Genomic DNA, 21,503 nt, shown 5'->3' on the forward strand with positions numbered 1-21,503 from the left:
CCTTTCACGATATTTATATCTACCTTGTTCACAACCCGTCTCCGTACACTGGAGAGGCTTTAAAGGCTTACAAAAGTACGGACGCCTTCAGGTATTTCACCGCAGGATGGGTAAACGAGCCAAAAATACTCCATCTACAAGAGAAGAAGATGTTCCTGATAACAGGCAAAGTAAGAAACATTATTAAATTATTTTTTTGGCGATCTAAATTAGTTTGTTTACAGTGTTTACAGTAGCCTACCATTTGTTAACGTCAGCCAGGTTTACAGTGGTTTCTTTCACACAGAGGTGGCCTCACTATGGATAGCGGTGACAGTGTTGCTGTGTGGTTTATCCCGAATTAATTAAAATGAATTTTGATAATTGTGATATCAGCTATAGACAATCGTCAATAAATCAACCTGAGCCCAACGGGCAACTTCAGCTACGGTAACGTAGCTAGCTAACTCTAGAGCTACATTTAGCAACATTATGACATGAATCTGGTCATGATGTGTGCGCAGAGCAATCGTAATAGAAAAGATAGGCTAGAATAAATAGATACATCCCATATACATGGATGTATGAATACAAAAACCTATACATACACAGGATTACATTTTTCCGATCTTCTCCTACAGGTGAATCATTCACAAAGCCTTAATATTGCCCCTACTCTTCCATGGCTGGCTGTTCAGGAGGATGGAACTGTAATGATGGCACACTGCACCTGCAAGGCAGGTCTGGGAGAGGCATGTTCCCATGCTGCTGCATTAATGTATGCCGTCTTGGCAGCTGTGGGGTGATAAGTGGACAGGCATGTACTGACAAACCTTGTGCGTGGATCAGCCAAGTGAAGACGCAGTCAGGAAGGTCCAGTATGCAGAAATCGGCAAGATAAGCTTTGGAAAGAGGAAGGCCTGCCTGCTGTTCCATCCAACTCTACCCAAACACCATCAGAGGAGGAAGTCCAGTCCCTATTCCAACAGCTACATCAGAGTGAGACGCAGGAAGTCAAACCCTGTCAGAGTGCTGTCTTGTCCATCATAGAGGGACACTCAGAGAGATACATCCCAAAGATGTTGAAGCTGGACTTACCACCACCTCTGCCAGCCTTGTACAAGAAGAAAATGATTCAGTGGGATCTGCCAATGCTTCTTACAGAGAGCTCCAAGACATTTGATCAGCTACATTTAACAGAACAGCAGGTGTGTAATTTTGTCAATAGGTCACATTACAACTTGGGTGAGCCATTTACAATGGATTTCATCTACAATGCTTTTTACACACATTTAAGGACATTTAACACTGCACCAACTGAGTAAATTTCACTTAACACATACAGTATATCACTAAGTACTGTCTTGCTTTCCAGTGTTTGCTGATAGAGGAGGAGACCAGAGAACAGGCTAAGAGTAGGGTTTGGTATGACCAAAGAGCAGGGCGAGTGACAGCGTCAGTCTTTGGTGAGGCAGTAAGAGCTAAGCAATCGACATCACTGATAAAAATGATCTGTTATCCACGCTCATGTCAGTTCTCCACAGAGGCAACAAGGTAGGCCTACCTATAGTAATAGTCGAGACAACGCGGATATTTTAAGTGTTTGAAGAGCTCATATATGAATAATGCAGATCAGGGTGCGATTTGTAAAGAAAACGTCTGGGTGCGTAATGGCTGTGCGTAAAGACACAACGGCGGATTTGGCGCTGTTAACTAGCTATGACTTTCCTGATACAGGCCTTAAACTCTTTTTTTTTTTTTTTTACACTTTGCTTCGCACTGCTGCACTTCTTTTAAAATGTTATATTTTACTTGATTTTATGCATTCTATGTACTCTATTTCTTAACTTTATTTTTATTATTATTTAGTGGGTTTTATTTTCCATCTTATGTTATGCTCATTCTATGTCTATTTTCATGCATGTAATTTCTTTGTTGTAAAGCACTTTGAGCTGCATTTATTGTATGAAAGGTGCTATACAAATAAAGTTTATTATTATTATTATTATTATTATACAGTGTATAGCCTACAGTATACTCACATGGATTTACAGAAAATACATGATGCATCAATTTAACTTAATCAGTAGAAAAGTGGTTTGTTTATTTTTGCTCATAAATTTATAATTTATTCAAAACGTGTTTTAAAAAAAGAAAAAAAGTCATTTTATTGGTTCATTATTTATACACAGAGAGGTCTGTGTTCCAGCTGTTTGACAAAGAGGGCAAAGGCAGTCTGAGTGCAGTGGAGCTGTCAGACCTCATGGGGGTGCTGCTGGGTTTTCCACAGTACCACAGTGCTCAACTTTATGCTGAGGCCTCCATTAAAGTCCAACTTACTGAAGGCGAGTTTGTTGTTTCGTTTACCATGTGATCGATTACGTTGGTTGTAATCATCGATAAAAAGTAATCATATGAATCACTGGCACTTCACACTCTCTCTCTGCGGGCCTGGTCTAGGATGTCGGTAATCAAAAGGAGTCTCCTCCCCTCAGAGCTCTTCCTCACCGCCTCAGTGGCTACCAGCTTGCCTGTCACCTCCCGCCGGCCGCCACTCCCTCCTTTCAGCCCCTTTGTCGATCGGGCCAATCCTGTCTTTATCCACTTCATTTTCGCCAAGAAAGCCTCAGGGAATTTGGTTGCAGAGAAAAATCAACAGCTGAGCTGAGAGGAGGTAGAAGGAAGTAGTGGTGCATCAAATACAATTGCCTTGTGGTCAGACACATGCATATCCTTTATCTGAACATTATTTAAGGGCAGACCAAAGGAGAGTACAAGGTCAAGAATATGGCCCTTTACAAAAGTAGACTCACTTACAGATTGAACAAGGTTGAAAGACTGCATAAAATCAGTAACAAGTGCATATGATGGGCAACGCACATGTTAAAATCACAAAGTATTAAAATTCTATTGTATTTAGGCACGATGAGAGACAGAAGGTCACAGAATTCCTGGATGAAATCATAGTTCAGTTTGGGGGGTCTGTAGACTAAGACACATAGCAAGGGAGCCTTACCATTAACCAGGAAACTAAGTGATTTAAAGGTGGAAAAAATGCCATAAGAGATAGGGGAATATTTTATGTGATCTTTGTGAATAACAGCTACCCTGCTACGATGACCAGATAGCCTGGGTTGATGGAAGTGAGTGTTTAGTCCATTGTTCCTTAATGCAATAAAATGCAAAAGTATCAGCAATAAAAGGATGTTGGTTGTTTATGAGTGAAGTCACCGCAGTCACAGCTTGCATCTGCTGAGCACTACTAGCTAAACAGAGGTGTCTGGAAGGCAGAGGGCCTTATTCCTTTTAAAAGCAGAAATAAAACAGTTTGTGTGCATTCAGTTGCAGTTTCCCTATAATGTATAGCCCAGATAAATGTACCAGTGGTTTTTGTTGATATTTATATTATTTCTGTCTGATTGACATCCTTCAATTCCTTCATGAATTTACACATTTGACAACAAACAAACTTTAAACACAACCCACTTATTTTTGTGTTCTTTCCTCCTTTAGCAGGGATACATACTTTTAAAGTTACAAAGTTTTAGAAGATGAAGTTAACGTTCTATGTTATAGAATCTTCCAGTATCATCACTTTTTATAAATTTGCCAAATGCTTCCTGCTAAGATAATACTGCTTACCGTGCACACAAATCTGTGGCTTTCTGACAGCTGTGTTATCTCAGCATGAACACACAGTCTACTTTCGATCTTAAATTGCTTTTGAAAACTTGATTGTCTGGTCTTGATATTTGTGAAATTGTGTACTACTTTTTTGCCTTTCCATAAGCAGAAACTACATGTAGACCCTTGCGGATCTGTAAAGCTTCGCTAGGCAACTTTGCACAGTGGCGGCTCAAAATGGCATTGAGAGGTAACTGTTAAAAATCTGAACCTCAATGCCCAGAAATCATGCAACATGACATCAGTAATATAAAAGACGAGACAGGCAAAAGATGTACCATTGAGTAGCTCAGCTTTCTCTGGATGGAGTGATTGCTTGTTGGTGTTTAGGAGACAGCTTTTTTTTCACTCTTAAGTAGGGATGCACCGATACCATTTTTTGAGAACCGTACCGAGTACTTGATCAAGTGGATTGGCCGATCCGAGTACCGATACAAGTACTTTTAAATTAATAGTCATTTATGCCATCTAGTAGGCTATTGGCCTCTAATAATAATTACAGGAACAAGTGTGCCAATTATTTTTTTATTAATTTGACCATATTATACAGGGTATTGTATTTCAGTAAGTAAAAAATAACAATAAAAGAAAAAAAAAATAGCACAGCATATGTTAGGCTTAAGGATAGCCTTTGTTAGAGCTACTACTGCGTTTGATGACCGCTCTCTGCATTTGGGTCCACTCAGTTTCCCTTGTTTCAGCCTAAACAGAGAAGGAAAGAATAACGCCAATATGCCTAATAAAACGGCCTACAGCCAAGACATCTTCTAAAAAAGGTAGGCTACTACTAATAATATTGTAGGCTAATAAAACAAGTTATGGGCCGTGACCTACTTGAATGTGAGGAAACGGCTCTTCGCGAACAGCAGCATTTCACATTTCACACAGTTTGGCTGCGCCCCTTTCGAAAATAATAATGATGATCGAAAAAATAATAGCCAGAATAACATAGGATAGAGGTTATAGTGTCTCTCTCTTTACAGCACATACAAATAGGCTGAATAATGCGCATGAAAAAATATGCCCCGGTGACACAAATGTTTACTGTTATAGGCTAATAAAACAAACAGTCCATATATGAAATACTAGCAGATATAGCAGTATAGGCATCTACACACACCTTGCAACACAGCAGCGTGCTGTGTTGCTTGGCTGGTGCTTAAAGCTACACTAAGCATTTTTCTGACCACTAGAAGGTGACAGCAACCGCAACTCATCTTGTAAACACACAGCAAAGCTACTGGGCAACGGAAGCCCTCAAGGACAAACTGTGCATAAAATAAATGTAGCTATGGAGAAATATCGCCGGTTACCAGTCTCGCTTTGCCAGATTTTTCCCCCGCTGAAGGTCACATGTCCCACAATGACAAGTGAAGAGGAAGGTAGCAAGTTTACTAGTTGAAAACGTTTACTCGCTCGATTTATTGATTTGCCTTTTCGCGGGCCGACTTTGACAACACGCTTCAGGAAAGAGGTGAAAACAACAACACAGCTGCTGCTGTGTGGCTGTTTCTTTCCATCATTACGTCTCACGTAGCACACCTTAGTTTCAGGACTGGTTACAAGGTCTGAAAATCGCTTATTGCAGGTTTGTTAAGTCTCACTAGCTTGTTGTTTAGCTGTGGTGAACTCTTTGTGCTCCTTATGGTGGCATGCCTTCAGATGTTTTATGAGGTTTGTTTTTTCTACCCTGCCGACATATAAGCCTGTTGTTCATTACGAATGTCATTAAGTTATCGGTATCGGAACAACTTCATCTTCCGATCCGATAAAATGTGTTTCAGCTACCTGTAGTTTGTTTTACTTAGGTGATTAAAAAGGCTGCATTCAGTTTGTCATTGGCTAGGTTTACATGCACACAATAATGCGACTATTGCCAGTACTGCCAGTAAGGCAACAGAATAGAACAAACACTGGAAATGTCCACTGAACTTGCAATACAAGTTAAAGGTCATTTGCTGAGATGGCTTGGTAGTCAGTTATATGTCAAAATACTAAGCCTGTGTGCATCTGTATGTGTGTGTGTGTGTGTGTGCACCCATGCAGGCACCCACGTGTGAAGTAAACCCCACCTGGGTTTACTTTAGTGAAACTTATCTTTGTGTCAACTTTGGCTAAATGACAGCAGCCTTAGAAGCTGTGGACATCATGTGTCCAAAACATTTTCCTTTGAAACATCCTAATGTGTTCAGTCCATACACATGAGATTAACATGTTGTTTTCTCATAAGATAATTAATGACTGGCTGATGTAACCGCCATCCGTTCTTCCACAAACACACTCTCTCACTATCTCTCTCTCACACTCTCACACACACACACACACACACAGATATACACAAAGTAAACATGCTGATTAAGCCTCTAGGTCATTAGTCCATCATATCTCTTCATCCCCAGGACATCAATTTAGTGCTGGTACCATGCTCAGGGACCCACCCAGCAGCCTGAGTGGAAACTGCTACTACATTGACTGAGAGGAGCCCAGGGGTGGTAGTTACATGACAAAGGTCTTATCAAAAGGCCCAGAAAATCCGTACAGTAACATTACATCACTTTTAGGAAAAAGTGTAGTGGAAGTGGAAAAAGTTAATTTAGTTAGACAGTTAAGACAGTGTTTGGGCACGATTCTCTGCTTATATTAGTTGCTAAATGATGATCTCATTTTAACCCACCACAAAAAGTTGTGCAAACCAGAGAGCCCTGTTTTTTTTTTGTTTTTTTTGTTGTATTTAGAAAGTGAATCACTATATGAAAACGGTGGTCATGGCTTTAACAGAAAATAATTTGTCCTACACCTAAACCACACGCAGGAGGAATAAGAAAGTATCGTTCAAACTTGGAGTTACTATTTGCTGTTATCACTGTTTCCTGAATTAGTTAAAATCATAGAAATCAGTGGCACACCGGTCTCACCGAAAGGCCAAAACCAGGATCATTTTAACACTTTTGTACTCCATCGCTTACTGTTATTTGCCACTGATCTGTCATTGATAATTACTTATTACTGTTTCTGATATTTCTATAGTTTCAAATTCTCAACAAGAAATGATGAAATCTGATCTAATGTAGTCATCATTTACATTGAGAAAATATTAGGTCAGGCTCCCCAAGGCCTGAGGTTCACTATAGTAGCCGTGGGCATCAGGGCAGAGGGACTAATGACATCACCTGTGGGCTTCTGTGTACGGCCTGTTGGTATGAAAGTTGTCTAAATTATCTGACAAAGGATTACATCAGTTTTGAGACACACACACACACAAATCCATACAGTAACATTACATCATTTTTAGGATGTACTGGGTCCCACTGTTTTCCTTGCATGATGATCTCTTATAAACTGGAAAAGTTCATGTAATTAGACAGTTAAGACAGTGTTTGGCCACAATTCTCTGCTGACATTAGTTGCTAATACTGACTGATGATGATCTCATTTTAACCCCACTTGACCTTTAGGCCTATACAGCCACCTCAAAAGGTTGCATAAACTAGAGAGCCCTGTATTTTTTATTTTTTATTTTAGTTGTATTTAGAAAATTAATCTCTATATCAAAATGGTGGTCATGGCCATGAAGATGACCAAATGCAAAGGCATGAACAACACAACACATTATCTACAGCTTATTATTGTCAGCCTTAGTTTGTTGAAAAGAAGAATATATTTTTTTATATTCTCCATATTCACTCCAGGGTTTTTCCTGGCTCAAAATGAGGCAGAGGTGGTACTTTAATCGTGATCACGTGCACACTTGTTCGCATGTACCGTGCCTTCATCTGGCTCAAGCACCACTGTCTTCAAGCAATGTATTTAGGAATTCTTATAATTCTAAGAGTGACCATTATATGATTTGATTTTCTTTTATTTTCGTGTCATGCACACAAAGTGCCCAACCCTCATGGGTTTACAAGACACCAAAGTTACCGTTGCAGCGGCCATACATTTCAAAACATTTCTTATAAGAAGATTACCGCTTATTATACAGCTTATTATACAGCTCGGTCTTATACAAAATATTCTGCCTTCTCTCCCAAGCTTGACAAATAAAATCTGCTACACAATAGGTTCCCTTCTTGAAACACAACTCAAGTTTTTCATAATCATCCAACCCAAAGAAATCAACATAAATAGAGGACATTTTACTAAAAAGTACATCCCTTATGTCCTCGTAGACAGGACAGTAAAACAAAAAATGAACCTCGTTCTCAATTTCACCTAACTCACATAACAAACAAAGTCTGTCCTCCTCTGCAGTGGCATTAAACCTGCCGGTCTCTAGGGCTAGTGGTAATATTCCTGAACGTAACTGTGCACATAGGGATCTTTGTCTTTTGTTTAAATTATACTTCACATAAGGTTCTACACTGTAGTTACTCTTTATGAGACAGTAAGTTCATAGTTTTGGTTTATACCATATATCAACAGACCATTTTTCTTTATACATGAGAAACATTTTACTCCTAATCTCCATTATATCATGTTATTTTGTTTTTATTTACCTATTTTAATTTAACAAAATAAAGGGGCTCTGTTTAACATGAAATTAAATATAACATTAAAAAGCCACTGTTTTCATGTACACAGTTCACAAAAGGGCCCAGTTGCAGGAAGCTGAACACTTCATTTACACAGTTCACAACCAGAGGTAGAACATTTCAGTCTCCTATTTTAAATTTTGGACTCCTGGGGCCGCAAAACATAGCATACACACAAAACCGGCCTGAAAAGTGTGTGCGCTATGAAACCAGGCTAGCCTAGTATAGCTTTAAGTTGAATTCATGTTTCTGGTGATATTGAAATCCCTGTCGCCATGTTTTCTGTGCCTAATGATGCATATTGACAGTTTTATTTTAAGACAATCATTCACTCAATAAACACGTGCAGATACAACTAACTCTAGTACAATAACATGTGTTTCAGCTACCTGTAGTTTGTTTTACTTAGGTGATTAAAAAGGCTGCATTCAGTTTGTCATTGGCTAGGTTTACATGCACACAATAATGTGACTATTGCCAGTACTGCCAGTAAGGTAACAGAATAGAACAAACACTGGAAATGTCCACTGAACTTGCAATACAAGTTAAAGGTTATATGCTGAGATGGCCTGGTAGTCAGTTATATGTCAAAATACTAAGCCTGTGTGCATCTGTGTGTGTGTGTGTGTGTGTGTGTGTGTGTGTGTGTGTGTGTGTGTGTGTGTGTGTGTGTGTGTGTGTGTGTGTGCACCCATGCAGGCACCCACGTGTGAAGTAAACCCCACCTGGGTTTACTTCAGTGAAACTTAACTTTGTGTCAACTTTGGCTAAATGACAGCAGCCTTAGAAGTTGTGGACATCATGTGTCCAAAACATTTTCCTTTGAAACATCCTAATGTGTTCAGTCCATACACATGAGATTAACATGTTGTTTTCTCATAAGATAATTGACTGGCTGATGTAACCGCCATCCGTTCTTCCACTAACACACTCTCTCACTATCTCTCTCTCACACTCACACACACACACACACACACACACACACACACACACACAGATATACACAAAGTAAACATGCTGATTAAGCCTCTAGGTCATTAGTCCATCATATCTCTTCATCCCCAGGACATCAATTTAGTGCTGGTACCATGCTCAGGGACCCACCCAGCAGCCTGAGTGGAAACTGCTACTACATTGACTGAGAGGAGCCCAGGGGTGGTAGTTACATGACAAAGGTCTTATCAAAAGGCCCAGAAAATCCGTACAGTAACATTACATCACTTTTAGGAAAAAGTGTAGTGGAAGTGGAAAAAGTTAATTTAGTTAGACAGTTAAGACAGTGTTTGGGCACGATTCTCTGCTTATATTAGTTGCTAAATGATGATCTCAATTTAACCCACCACAAAAGGTGGTAAAAGGTTGTCAAACAGAGCACCTTTATTCTTCACACAGATTTTCGGCCTGAGAATGTGCGTAGCGCTATGGAACCCATGCATGCGCACATTTTAGAGGAAGTGGGAAATGGCGACTTAGAAGGTTTACTTTAGATGGCAGTAGTAGTGAACTAAAGCAAAAATGACTTTACACTGAGTTAATTTTGAGGCCTACTCCACATTAACTTAGAAATTCCTCTAATAATAATATTCTGTGTCATAAAAACGTCTACAACTGGTCAAAAGGTTATAAATATCATGTGTTATGGACTCGTGCCGCATTGGAGACGGCGGTGAGCGCCCACACCAGGTCACGGTTGTGCGGCCGATTAGGTTCACTCTTTACAAAATCAAAGGGCACATTTAGGCTATATATGGATCAGACGCAGCAGTCTCATTGTCCTGTAATGTCATGTTGGTGTCTCCATCTTTTCTAACACAACGGTTCCCCCTCCGTTATCAAGGTGAAATGCCCGTCAAGAGGAGAGAGCTCCGGTGTTTCCTCACCCCGCACTGCAAAAAACATCCACCTTAACAAGTCATTTAGTCTCATATTCAGCCTTTAAATCTTATTTTTCTTAAAACAAGAGGAAAAACTCTGCCAGTGGGGTGAGATAACGCCACTTGTTTCCGTTGCACTTTCACTTGTTTCAGGAAGTTTCTAGAAATGAGTGTCAGTATCTGGAAACAAGTCAGAAAAAGGCAAATCACTGCACTACTATCAAGAAAATGACACTCGATTCTACAAAATTCTTGAAACAAGTTGATTTGCATTGGAAACAAGGGACATTATCTCTCCCCATTGGCAGATTTTCTCACTTATTTTAAGAAAATTGTGATTTTAGGGCTCAATAATAGACTAAATGACTTGTTAAGATGGAGATTTTTTGCAGTGCGCCGGTGTACTGACACTGTCGCGCACAGCAATGCGCTTCTTGGCGTCATACTTTATGTCTGACCATTTCTTTTTTATTTTAGTTTTATAAAGTGTCCGGCTCTGTCGGAGCTAGCGGCATGAACTGCTGCTGTGATATGTTGCCACTCAACACTCAACTCGTTGGTGATGCCCAAACTGAAGCCACCGGGGAAATTTCTCTTTTTCGTTTTGCTCCGGCTTTGCCATTTTGTCACACAGAGAATGGAATGACAAGCACTTTTACATGCGCATCAGTAGCCTATTCATTCAGGGCGTTTCATTAACCATCTATTGTTAATTCTGAGAGTTAGGTAGAGCTCAGAGGGTTATTGTGCTGATTACGATACAGCGCCACCAACATGCGCACCGCTTGTTATGATTTTTTTTTTTTTTTTTCAATTACATGCAGGAGCTGTGGAGTTTTGACCATAATATATCTGCGGGGGTTGATAGGGTTATTGGTCAATACCAATGACTCAACGATTAGGCTACTTGGTCAGGCGCTGAGATTTCTTGCTTTCAAAACCCACTTTTCAGCCTGTTTCCCTACATGTATGTTTCAAATGGGCTTTTACACCATCTCTTGTCTTATTCCTCCAACCCAGAGGCAACACAAGTCTCACACAAGTTGGTTTTATTTCACAATGGTGTCAATCACATTGTTCCTTGTACATCTAGCCTGACACATCTTCTTCCCTGGAGTGATGGGTGTGCTGTGCAGTCCAAGTCACTTGAATAAAGTCACATTTACCAGATGAGTTGGACTTGCTGTATCTGTGACAATATTATATGAAGGCCATCCTTTGCTCATGATTAATCTGTTTTGTTAGTCCAAATGGTGCTTTCCTGCTGCTTCTATTCTCTGTATCTATTTTCTGTTGGTAAAATTATTACACTTGTCTATCATTTCCAAATTTAATTTTTCCAAGTGTGAATGCTACAGCATTTAAAGCCCAAGTATTGTATTTCAGAAAAAATGTGTAATGAATACATTACATTTACAGTGTTGAAGTGTTTAATTTTTAAATCTCAGCATCCAGCAGTATAGAGATTTGGCCTCTCTATTGTTAAAGTACAGACTGTAAGCATTAATGTGAGTATTTCCAGGCATATTGGTTGCACAGTTAAAGAACTACCTGTGGCCTTTTACCCAGAGTCCAAAAATAAGCATAAGCACTCCAGCATAGTTTTCTGTTTTAGCTAATTCTCCAGAGGGCCTTTATCTTTCATCCTTATCCAAATCAGAGGTAGAGCGAGTGACTCCATTCTCCCGTGATATCTGATGCCAGAAGAGGACAGGTCATCCACACTCTTCATGTGATGTGTTTGATTAGCCACCACAGTATAAAAGTCAAGAAGTCCTCCAACCCATACGACCACATAGGTTGTTTGTTCCTACCCTCTAATACGACCCACAGGAGCGTTTCCTAAATTAGCGGCCCTACCGGCGGCAGGAGATGGCTACGTTGGTCTGCATCCACGTCACGTGACTGTCAAGTTTTTCTCTGCAGCGAAAAAAAAAAAAAGAATGGCTGACATTCCTTTTATTCTCAGTGGAAAATGTAATATTTTAAAGTGGATACAGACAACTTTTCAGCTTTCCCCCCGTTGTCCCCCCCTAGTGTTTCCAAGTGGTATTGTTGTTTGCGCCACTGTCGCAAGACAACCAGATCTCTTTCTGTTAGATCCTAGCTCCGTGCAATAGAACAAACCATCTGTCTGCTTATCAACTCCTTGATCATAACACAATATAGTAACTTTCACCACTGCTCATTTTAGAAAGGCCACTGCAAGAAAACGTGTTCTTTGTTTAGATTATCAAACGGACAATGGATTATTTGTTTTTTTTTCTGGCTGCTAGCGTTAGCTTTAGCTAGTGTTAGCAACATCGCTAACGTTGCTAACGCTAGCTACGATAGCTAACGCTAGCAGCCAGAAACAAACATAGTTAGATGTTTGTTTCTTTTGTTCCAGGCTGGTCCTGGCTTCCTTGTAGTTCCTGGTTCGTTTTCTGGCTGCTAGCGGTAGCGTTAGCAACATGGCTAACGCTACCGCTAGCAGCCAGAAACGTAAGCAACATGGCTAACGCTACCACCAGCAGCCTGGCTACTGTCCAAACTACTACTGTCCAAAGCAAGAAACAATCCCAACTAGAAACCCCGATCTCAGTGCTAGGGTAGAGGGTAGTGTTTCTACTGTCACTGTGGTTGTTCCACCGTCCGCCATTTCCACTACTGGGGATAGCTACCATTTTTTTTTTTTTTACTGGGGATAGCTACATATTAAATAGATATTAAATATATAATTGTTAAATGGGTGAAAATTAATTTTAACCATATTTTACCCATATTTGACAGCACCCCCAGTTGTTGACTATACTCACATGATAGCTGAGGTCAAGAGCTCTCTATAACAGTTGGTCCCATGTCTGTAACCCCTTTTGTTGCTGAATTATAAGCCTTCAAACATCACGTCACGGTCACGGTTCAAAGGTCAGTATTTCAAAGCAGGAGCCATGTAGAATCTTCATAGGCCCAATCCCAATGTCCGCACTCACAGACTCACGGACTTTGACGCGCCTTCCTGACAAGTTCGCGAGGGCTTAGGGCTGTCCCACTGTGAAATTGTAAAGTGCATGAGGGCTCTCCCGCAGACATTTTGCTGCGGTTGCTGGAAGCGGGCGGCAGGAGGTGCCGGCATCCCGGTGCCGGAAGCCCCGGCTAGAGCGAGCTGCTGCGGTTGCTGGAAGTGGGCGGCAGGGGGCGCCGGCATCCCGGTGCCGGAAGCCCCAGCTAGCGCGAGCTGTTGCAAATGCTGGAACTGGATGGCGGGGGGTGCTGTGTCATTTGCCCTGGATGGTGTAGGCTGTCGGTGCTGGTGATGAGAACCTAGATGGGAGGTGGAGGGTCCTGGAACTCTGGTGTCGGGCGGTCCAACTGACGTGGCTGATTGTGCAAGATATTGACGGGAGGTGGTTGCTGAAACCCTGGTGTTATGTGGTCTGGCTGGTGACCCAATTTGTTGCTTTTATCTAACTGGTTGTGTTTGGGTGGTTTAATTCGGATGTGACAGCCATCTATGGCCCCCACAGCCTTATTGAAGGCCTCATGCTGTGCCAGCTGTCCAAATCCTCGGCCAACTTCCTCCAAAGTGTTTGGACTGGGGAAGAAGATGACCTTTGACTTGCATCTGCGAATCTCCTTGGCAATCTTGTGCACAACTCTAACTCTGTTGACTTTGGCACATCAAAAGCCCGTGCCGTCACCCGGTACGACACCCCATGGGCCAGCCAAAAAACAAAAATAAGGACCTCTAAATGATGTCCCCAGCCATGATCCCTCTCCTGGTGCAAAATGTTTAGAAGACCATTGAAAGCCCGCCTTGACATCCTGAAGTCAATTCTCATGTCTCGCTCCACATCCAAGTACATCCTGAGGACTGGCACATTGGTGTTCAGCCTGGCATATTGGGTGCGCTAGTATGCCTACATTTACAAAGAAACACTACATTAACAAGGATTTAAGATAAGATAAGGATAAGATAGACATAATAAACACATGAAATCAGAGGAATGCAAGCATAGGTTATATTACACACCTAGTTTATTCATCAACCACTTCTTTAAATTTTTGCTTAATGATGCTGTTTTGACAAAAACGGGTAAAATGATTATTTGACAATTACCTCTTGTCCAATCTGTAAGGCAAGAGCCTGGAAGACGTTCAAATCAGGCGGTCGGTCCCTCAAGTGCCTTGGCCATGAAGAAAGTAATACACGTAAAACAAAAAGTCCCAAACCCACAATGGTACGTAACATATTGGTGTCGTCAAGGTAACGTGATATGTCGCAAAGTGCTGTCCCATTCCTATTTATACCATTTCGAGCCCTTGCAGCCTCTTGCGCTCGATCACTTACCATCTGATGTCAATTAAGTCTGTGAGGGTTCAAGGCTTAGGGCTTAGGGGGGACATTGGGATTGGGCCATGCTGACATATGTTACTGTCCAGGTCGAGACCTTTCCAACGATGTATTTGTTTTAGCTCTACAACAAAGTTTTAATTTTCTCATTTCAGCCATCCCAGGTTTCAGCGAGCACTTTGAAGGCCCAATATATAAAATTAAGCTTTTTGTTGTTTTTTTTCTTTTTTAGGGGAAATAGTGACCAAAATGAGTTACCTTCAGAGATTACAATACTGCTGACAATCTAGGGCATTACTACAGGCTTGGAGGAAAGCCTGAAGTGCTTGGGTTAGGGTTAGGGCTGAAAAACCATAGGCTACTATTTACACAACCCTGGACATTTTTTGTATCTTTATGATTCTTGGTTTTGGGATTTTATGTCAGCATGACATAGCCCATTCAATCAGAATCTGTTTTAGTAGCCAATGCAAGCATACAAAGAATGTGTCTTGGTGTTTGGTCCCAAAAAATGCAACACAGAAGAATAAAAATATACAAAGGTAATACTAATAATAATAATAATAATATAAACAAAGTAATATTCAAATTAAATTGAAATCTTAAAATCATCAACATTGGAGTGCTTTATTGGATGACGTGGCTCAATATTAATTGAGGAAGACTATGTTTTAAGAAAGATAATTTCATATTAAATATCCTCAGCCACATATTCTTGGAAATATAAAATTAAATGAGCAAATTCATGTTTTACAATCACAGGCTATAAAACGCCTTTTCTTAACAGAGATAGTGGGGTTTGGATTCGGGTTGCAGCCAACAATTTGAAATGGAATTGTCATGAACCTGTTCAAAGTCCAGACAAACAAGGGAGACCACACAGATAATTATGGATTTAAAGTAAGTTACATTTATTTAACCCATATTAAACTATACGCAAAAATACAGCGCCACATGTAAATCAGTAGTGTAGTGAGTGCATGGATGTGGGTAAATGTAGTGCAGGCAAAAAGTAAAATAAAAAGCAAGCCTAATAAAACCCAAAACCTAACTAAACCAAGGTCCTGCTGGCCGGGAGGAGAGAGAGAGAGAACTGACTATCCAGCCCTCTTATATAGCAATCAGGAGGAATTAATTCAGGTGTGGCTCATCTCAGTCAGGTATGGCTCCTCCTCCTGACACACCTCTACCACTCTGACTGCCTCCTACACAGGAACAGGAAAAACACACGGAGCCACAAACAGAGGGGGAAGGAGTCGTCACAGGAATGAAGCCCACTGATGGCAGACAACCCAAAACAGGAGTCGAACGCGTCCGTAGCAGCGTCCGTAGGCAACCACCATAGCAACGATAAAAAGCTAAATGAATCTTTGTCATAACTAAAAAACTAAACATCATATACATTCACTAAACGAAGATTATGAAAATACAATGCAGATTTCTCGCTAGAAATGTTATCAAAAGGCATTTTAATGCCGAAACTATCTTAAAATATTGCATTTTCCACTGACAATAAAAGGAATGTCAGCCATTCTTCGTTTTTTTTGCCGCAGAGAGAAACTTGACAGTCACGTGACGTGGACGCAGACCGACATAGCCATCTCCTGCCGCCGGTAGGGGCGCTAATTTAGGAAACGCTCCTGTGGGTCGTATTAGAGGGTAGGAACAAACTACCTATGGGGTCGTTTTTTGGGGGAGGACAGTCTCATAAAAGTTCAGCAACTGCCTCAGTGTAGCTTAGTAGAAGGGGGAGGTAGCAGTATACCATTTCATCTTGTATTGCTGTATCACTGTTCACATGGGCCTTTTTGAAGCTTTGTGAACTGATCATTTACTTCTACAACTAAAATTCATTGAAAACAAGGACCTGCTGAGGACCTGATTTTCACGGTGATGGATGTTGAGTTGGACCTCAGGTTAGCCTAACTGACAAAGGCAGCCCACTCTTTTTACTGCTTATGTAATGTATACATGCATACTAAATTTGTTATACACTTAATAGTGAATAGTATGTGAGCATTATAGGGAGAAAAGGCCTATTCCTAAATCGTCAGGTCAGATGGGTTATTACAGAAACACTGACTGTTAAATGTGCTGTGACCGACTTATGAAGATAGAACTCAGGCTGAGTGACGTTCTGGGTGAATGGCAGCTGATCTTTTCTCTAATACCAATGTAGAAATCAGTTGTACTGGACTGCTGAACTTCAGTTGAAAATAATCTATTACATATGCAACAATGGAGAACACAACACAGATTGTACTAGTTGTGCTGGCTGCTTATGGTAATATTGATCAATTAAGGCATCTGTATTTTTCCATAGTAATCATCTTTTACATCGCAATAGTTGTGGCCAACTCAGTTCTCATTTTGGTCATCTGTGTAGAGAAACCACTGCATGAGCCCATGTACCTTTTCCTGTGTAGTTTATTTGCTAATGAATTATATGGCAGCACTGCTGTGTTACCCTTTATAATGACACAAATGCTTTCAGATAAACATGATGTTCCGGCCAGCCATTGCTTCCTGCAAATATTTACTCTCTACACATATGCCTCTGTTGAATACTGCAATTTAGCAGCCATGGCTTATGACAGATATGTTTCCATATGTTATCCTTTACACTACAATGTCATTATGACCACAAGAAGAGTGAATATGATCATTCTGCTCGTGTGGACATATTCCTTTATTAAGTTTACAATAACCGTGCCTGTCACTGTCAGTTTTAAATTTTGTGATAATATTATTGACAAGGTGTATTGTGACATCTGGCTGTTAAATAAACTAGCCTGTTCTGTTTCGACATTTAACGGCATATCTATTTATGTTGTTGGTTTTTTGACTGTTGGTGTTCCTTTAATCCCCATTTCGTTCTCTTACATCAAGATTTTGTCAGTTTGTTTAAAAACCTCCAAAGAAACCAAACAAAAAGCCATCAACACCTGCACTCCACACATTGCTTCTCTTGTAAACTTTACATTTGCCTGTTTCTTTGACATTCTCCAAAGTAGATTTGACATAACATGGATACCAGCAGCACTTCGTATCATTTTATCTGTGTATCTTCTGATTTGCCAACCACTTTTAAGTCCAATTATGTATGGTCTTCATATCTCAAAAATAAGAAATGTGTGCCAGAAGTTTTTAGTGTATATAATGTCTCAATTTCATTTCTAAACAACTAGAACCTGCAATGTTTGTTTGTTTTTTTGTTTCATTAAGATAATCTTTTCTGTTTGATATTAGGAGTGATTTGATTTTCTTATTGGGCACAGACCTTTTTTAAATAAATTGTTGAATAAATTAACTGATTTTACAAAGTGCAATACATTGTTTATCTGAAAACAAACAACAATTAAAAATAAAAGTAATGACCAAAGCAGGATGTTCTTTTCATTTGAGAACAGAATTAGTATAACTTTGTGCCGGGCTGGAGTCAAGAATTGGGAATGGAGTCAAAAATTTCACTGAATTTTGTTATGATCCTTCATTAAACACAGCGTATTTTATTAGATACAGTGTAGAACTTATTTTACATGGTTCAGTTCTTGGCCATGTCTACATATGTGTTGTATTCTGTTGGGCCGTTTGATTCAATATTTGTAAATGAACAAATTGTATACCAAAGCCAGAGTCCAGAGAAACAAAACTCTAATATGTCATTTTATCAAGAGAGGACTGACTGTGTGCAAGGCTCTACAGAGAAAAACACTTTACTTGCATAAGCTTGTGATTTGAGGGACAAAAAAGCCAGGAGCACAAGGGTAAGTGAAAGATAATATACACAATATAAACATGCCCAGTCAGATAAACAATCTAGTCAAAATTAATACACAGTCTATGTCAGAAGTGGCCATAACTTAATAACGGTTTGTCCAGTCATCACAAAACCTAGAAATGTTGAATACAAGTTTAATCTGGGCGCCCTCCCCCAGAAGAATGTAGTCTGTTTTAAAGCTAATTGTCTGCATTTTTACAATGAATTTCCATGATTTATGCCCAACTGAACTATAGGATATTTCATACAGGCTAACTAGAATAGCACTAAGACATGCTACACCCGCACTGCTTACATGTAATGTAATTTAAGGGCCATGAATTAATGTCATGTTTTACAAAGTGGAAAATGGCCATAACCTATCCTGCTAGTAAACGGATCCATCTCCTGCCAAATGCTTCCTCAGTGGGGTACAGTGAGCCCACACTGCCTTGTTCCATCCAAAAACAAATGCGATTTCTCAGATTGTGGATGTAAGCCCAAAATGATCGCATGACAACTGTAGTCGGACACAAAACACAATATCTGTACCGGATAGTCGTTTGGTCCGACCAGTGGGCACACCCCAAGTGTTTGCAAGCCTGTAACAGTCTGTATCCATGACAACAGACATTACTTCCTCAATGGGAGTGGGGGCTTTTATCAGAAATCGACCGATCAAAATAATGGATCGGTAGCCCACACAAGACAACAATGTATATATAGTGATATAACAATCACTATGTTGGCCATCAGCTACAGAGAATTATAATATGCTAGAACAGGAATACTGGAAAGTGTAATTAGAACAACAACAAAATTTTTAACCCTAACATATTGCTAAAATACTTTGTACAAGGCATCATGGGACGTTACCTCATAACATGGCAGTGTCAGTCCAATAAGATCTTACTGTGACAGGTTTGGTGGACTGCGCTAAAAATCAGCCCGATTTGGGGAAAAAACAACAATAGCACAGGTCATTGCCTAACTATTAAAATATTAGTGAAGTTTCATAGTGAGCAGATCAGAACAGTGAGAGTTGTGCACGTTAGTGACACACAGACAGACAAAAAGGGGCGAACACATAACTGCAGTAGATTACAGTTCTACATGCCATGCTAAGTGCATTGCAGTGGTAATCGACCTCAGCCCAAAAGTGACCTTTAATTCAGCAGATTAGTAAAAAGCCACAACGGTTATTAATGTTATCCAAAAGCTCATGCAATAGCTTACATATAAACCTTCAAAATGAATATGTTTTTCCCACGACGCAGCGTCAGTGTCTGACCAGCTAGTTGTGCCTCTGGCTCGTTCCATCTGGGCCGGCCCTCTAGTGAGTCAGTACAGTCAGCAGCTGCCAACGCCGAGCCCCGGGCGGCGGTTAACTAACCCAGAAAACTCAGCTTGTCTGAGTCGGGGCATGTGGAACCCCTGGCACCCCCACCTAAAGATCTCTCGACCATCACTGCAACCAGGACTACCTCCAGTCGTCTTGACTACGTCTTGCCACTAGGTACAGATGGGGCTGGTCGAGAGAGTGAGGCTGACGCTGCGCAAATCTCCCTCACTGAAATCCAAGTTCTCTGCGCAAGTCATGGCACCTTACCACCGTCGTATCCTAAGTCCTGTGGCAGTGGGCGAGCGACAAAGCAGCAGGCATGGATATGCTGGAGGCTGTAGCCGCAAACCTGCACGCAGGCGGCTCAGGATATTGGTCGTTCCCTCACTGGACTGAAGCAGCAGTGAAGTCCGGCAGCACCCTGAGTGACTGAGCAGCCCTATTTAGGATCACACTGCTCACCTCCATAGTGAGGAGAGGGTTAGAAAAGGTACCTTAAACATTGTCTGCTTCAAAACATCCTGGTCAGCCTGGCGGGATCCCATACCTGCAGTCGAACAACAAAAAATAAAATGAAAAAGACCAAAGTGATACCACTCACTGTTGGCGCCTGGAATGTGCGCACTTTGATGGACACATCTGGTTCAAAAAGACCTGAGAGACGCACCGCCCTCATGGGCAGAGAGCTAGCCAGATACAACATGGATATTGCTGCCCTTAGTGAGACCCGGCTGGCCAATACTAGACAGGTGACTGAAGTGGGTGCAGGTTACACATTCTTCTGGAGCGGACAAGGGCAGGAGGAGAGATGTGATGCAGGTGTTGGTTTTGCAGTAAAAAACCACCTGGTCAACCAACTGGCAAGCCTACCCAAGGGTATAAACAACCGTTTAATGACCCTAAAGCTCCACCTATTGGGTAAAAAGGAGGCCACCATCATTAGTGCCTATGCCCCTACCATGACCAACTCTGAGAGATCAAAACCAAGTTTTATGATGACCTGGAAGTTATCATTGCTGCCACAGCCAGCTCTGACAAACTCCTGATACTTGGTGACTTCAATGCCAGAGTTGGAAATGACCATCAATCATGGAATGGAGTCATAGGTACACATGGCACACATGGCAGCAATGGCCTTCTGCTGCTGAAAACATGCTCCGAGTTCGACCTGCTCATCACCAACACGATATTTCAACTACCAAAGCGCAAGAGAACTTCATGGATGCATCCACGTTCACACCACTGGCACTTGATCGACTACGTCATCGTGAGGAGGAGCGACCGGCACGATGTCAGGGTGACCAAGGCTATGTGTGGTGCTGAATGTTGGACTGGCCATCGTCTCATCATCTCCAAACTTAACCTCCGGATCAAGCCTCCCTGACGCCCCCAAGGAAAAAGACCTGTCTAGCGTCTTAACATCACTCGCCTACAACAGGAACACACCAGACTGGCCTTTGCTGAGGCTCTAGACCCGTCATCCTCAAAGTCCGGACTCCGGTCCGGATCCGGACCAAACCACAACTGTCTCCGGACTCTGAGCAAATTATACTTTTCATATGTATTATTTGTATTATCTGCGTGACATAGCCGCAACGCAACGAGTCAAAATTCTCCGCTTTCTCCACTGCAAGCAGCGCTCTGAATGTCCGACTGCTCCACTGTCTGTGTGGGGACGTCTACTCTGCTTTGGTTTGGTCCACTCACATTCAGCGTCCCGTCATCTCCATGACAGCGGTGGGACGCGACGTCATACTGTAGAGCCGCACTTTTTTTTTTCAAACTTTATTTTTACAAGAGACCGGTGGAATCAAGTTGACAGTGCAGCTAGTTTCGTCAGCAGTTAGCTACTAGCCTAGATTTCAAACGTGAATCAATCTAAAATGGCATGTTCAAAGGTGGCCAGCCTACAGCAGTGAGTCTGCATTCTCAACAATGAACATGGTGAAGAACAAGTACCGCAGCCGACTCACCAATGAACACTTGCATCAGTGTCTCT

General features: G+C 41.2%; 1 protein-coding gene across 1 annotated transcript; it reads left to right on the forward strand.

The window, feature by feature from the left end:
• The first annotated feature begins 16,640 nt into the window (after window positions 1–16,640).
• On the forward strand, window positions 16,641–17,582 carry LOC139641839 (olfactory receptor 4B13-like). The gene has a single exon (XM_071516456.1). The coding sequence runs from the start codon at window positions 16,641–16,643 to the stop codon at window positions 17,580–17,582; it is 942 nt and encodes a 313-aa protein (XP_071372557.1).
• The last annotated feature ends 3,921 nt before the right edge of the window (window positions 17,583–21,503 follow it).

Source organism: Centroberyx affinis, unplaced genomic scaffold (genome assembly GCF_046629955.1).
Source record: "Centroberyx affinis isolate AG114_WGS23_722 - 3 ecotype Tasmania unplaced genomic scaffold, CSIRO-AGI_Caff_v1 ptg000405l_1, whole genome shotgun sequence".
Classification (NCBI taxonomy): Eukaryota; Metazoa; Chordata; class Actinopteri; order Beryciformes; family Berycidae; genus Centroberyx; species Centroberyx affinis.